General features: G+C 49.9%; 1 protein-coding gene across 1 annotated transcript; it reads left to right on the top strand.

The window, feature by feature from the left end:
• The first annotated feature begins 176 nt into the window (after positions 1 to 176).
• Positions 177 to 5,664, top strand: POLR2H (RNA polymerase II, I and III subunit H). The gene is made up of 5 exons (XM_007971893.3): positions 177 to 1,498; positions 2,890 to 2,973; positions 3,057 to 3,150; positions 4,306 to 4,389; positions 5,300 to 5,664. The coding sequence occupies exons 1-5, from the start codon at positions 1,315 to 1,317 to the stop codon at positions 5,415 to 5,417; spliced, it is 564 nt and encodes a 187-aa protein (XP_007970084.1). The 5' UTR covers positions 177 to 1,314; the 3' UTR covers positions 5,418 to 5,664.
• Positions 5,665 to 7,374: the final 1,710 nt, after the last annotated feature.

Raw genomic sequence — 7,374 nt, 5'->3', positions numbered from 1 at the left:
AGGGGTGAAAAGCAAAGCTGGGAGAATTCGGAGGGAATTGGAGCCGTCTTCCTCATCCTTCCTTTTCTCGGGGCTCCCCTGGGGAGGTGCACTTGGAGCAACCCGGCCTACGGGGTGTGCAGGGGTGGAGGTTGGGGAGGGCACCGGAAGGGGTAGGCCGGAGGGAAGGGAGCTCCAGGTGCCGGGAAGTCCACTTCTGGGACGCGGGCGTGGGTCGCTTCTCCCTGGTTGGGCCCAAGGAGGAACCAGAGTCGCTGCTTCCATCTCTCCGCTTTGGGGGAACCGCCTGCTGGTGCTCTGGGTTCTCTATCAGGGGCTGGGGAAGGATAGAACAGATGGCAGAGCGCGCGCAGCGTGGATGGGCAGCCTAGAGATAGTGTGAGAGGAGCGAGGGCAGCGCCCAGGAAACGCACAAGTGTGCGGGACAGCCAGCACCAGGAGGAAGGGGCATTTGGGAGGCAGAGGAGGGCCTCAGGGGGCGGGGGCAGTGCCCGGGAAGGGGGAGCCTTGTGATAGAAGCCAGCACGCAGGAGGAAGGGCCAGTGTGAGGGAAGAGCTGGTGTCCAAGGGACAGGGCAGTGCCAGGCTGAAGGGGCACGGAGGGGATCCGTGTCCAGGAGAAGGCAGTGGAGGACTAAGTTGGAGGGGTAATGCCCAGGGGAGGCGGGTGGCGGGAGCCAGGCTGAGGGGGCGGTGAGGGGGAAGACAGCAGGGCCTGGGGGAAGAGGGCAGTGGTGGGAGGGTGCAGTACGAGGGGAGGGGACAATACAGGCTTTCCTCTTCTCCATAGCGACATCATGGCAAATTCCCAAACTGGACGGATCCGGCTCGGGTTACATCCAGCAGGGCCAAGCCGGCCCAGGCAGGCCCCGGGGTCCGCGGTGCCGGCTGGAGGGGCTGGGCACCTCTGGGGCGGGGTTCTGCTCCACCTGCCCTCGGCGCGGACTGTGCCCTCGGCGGGCACGCAGACCGGCGGGGTAGGGCTAGGGCCCGGCTTCTCTGGGCCAAGGATCAAGGTCCCTGCCTGGGTTAGGCCCCCACGCATTCCAATCTTCGGGACCCGGCCTCTGAAGAGGGCGCAGCAGAGCCCCAGCTGAGCGCTAGAACCCGCTCTACAGCCGCGGGAGGTTGGACCTATTGTTTCCCCGCCCTGGGCGGGGCCACCTGGACGTGAGACCCGCCCTCAACGCCGAAGCCTCTCGGGAGCAATCTTTTGGGGCGGAAGTTAAGTAGCCCCGAGCGAGAGTCTGTGGCGGAAGTGGTCGCGTTACCGCTTGTTTGTGCGCATGCGCCACTGTTGTCTGGCTGCCGCGCATGCAACAGCTGCTTTTGCTCTTCTCCCCTCTTCTGCACGAGAGGGTTTGCGCGTACTCCCAGCTGTGGTCGCCCGCTCACCCCTTCTGCTGCTCTCGTGGCCCCCTCGCGATGGCAGGCATCCTGTTTGAAGATATTTTCGATGTGAAGGATATTGACCCGGAGGGCAAGAAGTTTGACCGAGGTAAGTAAAGTACGTAGGGGCGATTTGGAGGAAGAGGCTAACCTCGCGGACATGCCCCTGGACCCCGTGTCCACCCAGCTCTTGTGGCCTGCCCCTACCAGCAGGTCCTGATGTAGGGACCTCCCTCAGGAAACATTTTATGGATGAGAAAAGGGAGACTCCCGAGCTTTCTCTGGCTTCACGCATGCCGTGCCCGGTGCCTGGGTGGCCTTTTGTCATGGTGCTGGCAAACTCCTGGGCATCTTTATAATCGCTACCTGCTCTGTGCTAGACACTGTCTTGTGAGACCAGCCTGGCCAACATGGTGAAACCCCGTCTCTACCAAAAATACAAAAATTACAGGCGGGCGCCTGTAATCCCAGCTACTTGGGAGGCTGAGGCAGGAGAATTGCCTGAACCTGGGAGGCGGAGGTTGCAGTGAGCCAAGATCGCGCCACTGCACTCCAGCCTGGCAACAGAGCGAGACTCCTCAAGAAAATGAGAGTCCTCATGAGGTGGGTGGTGCCTTCCCCATTTTTTTCTGAAAGAGTAATCCACCCAAGGCTTCACAGCGAGTAATCTGACTTCAGAGCCTATATTCTTGTATCTCATAATCCTTAGCGCTTTAAGTCTTCTCTGAGTTAGAGTTAGCTGCTTGGTATATCCCTTTTTTTTTTTTGAGACAGAGCCTCGAGCCCAGGCTGGAGTGTAGTGGCACGATCTTGGCTCACCACAACCTCCGTCTCCTGGGTTCAAGCGATTCTCTGCCTCAGCCTCCCAAGTAGCTGGGATTACAGACATGCTCCACCACGCCTGGCTAATTTTGTATTTTTAGTAGAGACGGGGTTTCACCACATTGGCCAGGCTGGTCTCGAACTCCTGACCTCAAGTGATCCACCTGCCTCGGCCTCCCAAAATGTTGGGATTACAGGCGTGAGCCACTCCACTGGCCTACACCTCTTTATTTTGTCATCTATCAATAATTTTCTCTTTGATGTCTCTTTCTTTGCCTGGAGACTCAGATGTTTTCAAGACGGATACCAGTTCTTATACATCTTGATAACTCCCCTCAGCACGGTGCCTGTCATAGAAAGAGGAAACCTTTGGATGATTGAATAACTTGCCCAGAGTCAGGTTCTCAGTCATCCAGGCAGGCCTAGAACCGGGTATTATTTGCTGCTGAAGTATCTTTGGTTGTTTTCTGGGGATTACGTTCACTTGCCACAGTTTTTCTCCCCTTTTCCTTGTTGCATGTCTGGTTCTGATGGAGCCTGCATTTCTATGAGAGCAGATGAGAGACCAGTGGTTGTAGACTGGGTTAGATTGAGTATTCTGTTGCATACAATCCCACACTGTAGGATCTGCCTTGGGCCTGGCAATACCTCTGTCACTCTTTTCCTGCTTCTCCCCAGTGTCTCGACTGCATTGTGAGAGTGAATCTTTCAAGATGGATCTAATCTTAGATGTAAACATTCAAATTTACCCTGTAGACTTGGGTAAGTATTGAACACAGACAATAATAAGAGGCATTTTGCCACTTCCGCTATTCTTCACTCTCTGATATTGCTGTTATTTTCAGGTGACAAGTTCCGGTTGGTCATAGCTAGTACCTTGTATGAAGATGGTACCCTGGATGATGGTGAATACAACCCCACTGATGATAGGCCTTCCAGGTGAGGGAGTAGAGAAGGTAATACTTGGATTATGCCTTGAGGACTAAGTAGATAAGTGATATAGAAAGACTCTTCTTTAATTCCTGGAATAAATGATGATCAGCAGAATCTGAGTAACCTTAAGGAAATTTCTACACTTAAGAATTCAAACAGGCCAGACACCGTGGCTCACACCTGTAATCTAAGCACTTTGGGAGGCCGAGCAGGAGGATTGCTTGAGTACAGGAGTTCAAGACCAGCCTGAGCAACATAGCGAAACCTCACTGCTACAAAAAAAAAAGAAAAAAAGAAAAAAAGAAAAAAAGAAAAAAAAAAGGGCTGCACATGTTGTCATATGCCTGTAGTTCCAGCTACCTGGGAGGCTGAGGTGGGAGGATTGCCTGAGCCCAGGAGGTTGAGGCTGCAGTGAGCCATGATTGCACCACTGCAATCCAGCCTGGGCGACAGAGTGAGACCCTGTCTCAAAAAAAAAAAGAAAAAAATTCCAACAACCAGGTATTTATAACAGTGATTACATGCTTGTGAGTTGTAGCCTTTTGAAGGCTGAGGAGGTGACTGCTGAGTGACCTAGGCTATGTGGGTCTTGTGTCTTGGGAGGGAGCTTGGTGTGATGGAAAGACTTTGGCACCCCACTTGAGTTCATTTCTCAGCTCTATCACTTATTTGTTGAGTAACCTTAATCTCCTTCAGCCTGTTTCCCCATCAGTAGAATAGAGATGGTCATGCCTAGCTCACGGGGTTGCTGCGAGGACTAAATGACATCATGTCTGTTTGTAATGTGCCTGGTTTTTTCTTTCTTTTTTTTTTTTTTAGACGGAGTCTTGTTATGTCGCCCAGACTGGAATGCAGTGGCTCAATCTCGGCTCACTACAAGCTCCGCTTCCTGGGTTCACGCCAGTCCCGAGTAGCTGGGACTACAGGCGCCCGCCACCACGCCCGGCTAGTTTTTTTATATTTTAGTAGAGATGGGGTTTCACTGTGTTAGCCAGGATGGTCTCGATTTCCTGACCTCGTGATCTGCCCGCCTCAGCCTCCCAAAGTGCTGGGATTACAGGCTTGATACACCGCGCCCAGCCGACCAGTAACCATTTTTAAATGAGATTTTTTATATTGTTAATTACTGTTAAGAATAACTTTGCTGCTATTGCTCCACAGGGCTGACCAATTTGAGTATGTAATGTATGGAAAAGTGTACAGGATTGAGGGAGATGAAACTTCTACTGAAGCAGCAACACGCCTGTAAGTTACATAATCTTATGAGGTTCTTTTCTCTCTCCGTGTTCGGAGACTTTGAGCTATGCTCCTGCTTCCTCTGTTGGGTCCCTCTCCTCAGGCACCTCAGACCTAGGTAGGAACTAGAAAGAAATGGTTCTGAGAGCAGTTTCCAGTCTGAAAGGTAGACTGCCCTTTGTCAGGCCCTCCTGGCCCAGCAGTCCAGATGAGAAACTGGTTATCTTACTGTGTAAAGTGCAAAGGAGACTTGCTTCTCCAGAAACAAATGCAGCATTAAGTGATTATCCTATTAGGCTGTGTGTGTGTGTGTGTGTGTGTGTGTGTGTGTGTGTGTGTGTTTTGCTACTCTGTAACCCAATCCCTAGTTCCTTGGTTTTCCTGTCCAGCTATTTTTTCTTTTCTTTAAAATCTTATTAAAACAATATGTGCTTTTTGTAAGCAATTTGAAATGCAGAAGAGTAATGTGAAGAAGGAAAAAAAAAAGTCACCTGTAATTCCATACCCAGAGATAACCTTTTACATAGACTTCTTTGCATATCCTGGTGTTCTGTTTTTTCCTTTGAGACTGTGGTATTTATTGTTTTCTTCTGCTCTTTTTGCTTAACATTGTGTAAAATATGTTTCCCCATGTTAGTGTAAAGCTTTTCTTAAATGTTTTAATAGTTGCATAACATTTCAGTAAGTGGATACATCTTGATTCATTTGACCATTCCCCTGATTTGGGGCATATAGGTGTTTTCCACCTTCGCTAATATAAAGAACAGTGCCTTGCACATATCTGTACATTGATCTTGGTCAGAATTTTGGTTCCTAGTGACAAAACAGTAGAAAGATGCCTCTTCTTTTTCTTAGGCTGAGATGGAGAGCTGCTGAGTAGCAGTGCTCCAGACTCATGGGATGGGGCCTTCTGTTTCAGCTCTGCCTATGTGTCCTATGGGGGCCTGCTCATGAGGCTGCAGGGGGATGCCAACAACCTGCATGGATTCGAGGTGGATTCCAGAGTTTATCTCCTGATGAAGAAGCTAGCCTTCTGAACCTCGCCGGAAGCCAGCCTTGCTGCCTAGTCACTCAGGTCATCGGCATTGTTCAAGCCTGAGTGGCAGCCAGTCTTGCTCACCTGTTGAGGAGGGGCTGGCTCACTGTCCACTGTGGTGGCATCTTTAACTGGCCTGCACTCAAAGGGAAACTGACTCGCCTGTGAAAGACAGTGGGAAAGCTGCATATGAATCAGAAGCTTTGTGTATATGATTTTTAAATTAAACTTTACTTTTTCAGACTGCCCCTCCCCTTTTTGTAAAAAGTTCATTTACTGTAAAATCATTTTTTGCAATTTGTCTGTGGTGTACTGTTTCTAGTCCACAGCCAGCTGATCACTTGTCAATGTAGGATCTATTCCAGCCTTTTGGTATCTGGGTTCAGGGTTATCTCAGTCTCCTGGCTGACTGTTCTCAACATTTATCCTCCAATGCGGTTTTCGGTTTGGGAGAGAGTGTTGTACTTTTGGCTCCTGAGGGTACCCCAGGCCCAGAAGATACCACCCATTTGGCGCAGAATTTTGAATTGGCAAGAAGCCCTGCTCGGGTCCTTCCAGCACTTTCAGGCTCTTAGGAAGTCAGTTCACGCTGACTTGAATGAGTCACTTGCATAGTCTAGAAATGTTCATTATTTTTATGGAAGATGTGCGCAGAGGCTTTTAGCCTTTTAGGCATGGGAGATGACTATGAAGAGAGTAGGAGGAGAGGACTTGGTGGTTCTGGAAGCAGCTGGAGGAGCTGGCTCTCTACTCTGCATTCCAGAGGGAGGGAGGGAGGGTAAGTGGAAGTGGACAGGGCAGCAATACCAATGAAGCTGGCGGGCCAGAGCCAGGACAATGTGGCGGCCTGACTACAGTCACTAACTTATGAGTGGGGGAAGAAAAACATTAAGGAAATGGCTCTGATGATAAGGACTCCAGCATGTGAGCTGGCTCTTCAGCCTGGCATTAGAGGTCTCTAGGAAAGCATATGGGGTTCTGTTTTCCCCTAGGAGGTTTAGGGTAACAATCCAAAAAGATTCTCTGTGTATTAAACAGTTGTCTGTTTGATCTGGTTTTGCCTGGGAGCTGGTCTCCCTGCTGGGATACCTGGGGTATTTCCTTCCCCATCATTTTCAGGTTTTTACGTGAGGTGTTAGAAATCGTATTTAGGGAACTGGGTTGAAAATGAATGGCCTCAGCAGGGAGGAGGAAGAGGTGTTTCTTTTACCTTACTATGGAGTAGGGGGAGTAGATGTACTGGGGGTTGGGATGAATTTTTATGAAATCTTAGAACCTTTCCATGGGGTGGGTTTTTTTGTGGGGTTGGAGAATGACAAATGAGAGTGAGATGAACGAATTACCAGTAATAGTTTGTAGGTTATCATAGATGGTCCTGGGGTAGGAAAAGAAAGAACTGGTATAGCGTTGAATAGGGATAGGAGTGTTCTGGTTGTAATTGTTTTTTTGTGTGAGTGGGAAGAAGGGGTGGGACCAACCAGACTGATTTGGGAATGGATTAGATTTGTAATAGGGCAGGTAAGTTCACACTGGAGAAGTCCATGAGTTATTTGCATTTGCCCATAAGTGGAGTAAGTCAAATGCCAATACCAGATGCCTGGTGACATTTGCAGTTTTGCCATTCTTTTTTTTTTTTGAGACAGAGTTTCACTCTTGCTGCCCAGGCTGGAGTGCGATGGCGTGATCTTGGCTCACTGCAACCTCCACCTCCCAGGTTCAAGCGATTCTCCTGCCTTAGCCTCCCAAATAGCTGGAATTACGGGCATGCGCCACCACGCCCAGCTAATTTTGTATTTTTAGTAGAGACGGGGTTTCTCCATGTTGGGCAGTCCGGTCTTGAACTCCCAACCTCAGGTGATGTACCACCATGCCCAGCTAATTTTGTATTTTTTAGTAGAGATGGGGTTTCTCCATGTTGGTCAGGCTGGTCTCGAACTCCTGACCTCAGGTGATGTGCC

The sequence above is a fragment of the Chlorocebus sabaeus genome, chromosome 15 (assembly GCF_047675955.1).
Source record: "Chlorocebus sabaeus isolate Y175 chromosome 15, mChlSab1.0.hap1, whole genome shotgun sequence".
Lineage (NCBI taxonomy): Eukaryota > Metazoa > Chordata > Mammalia > Primates > Cercopithecidae > Chlorocebus > Chlorocebus sabaeus.
This window is presented reverse-complemented; position numbering and strand designations above follow the sequence as displayed.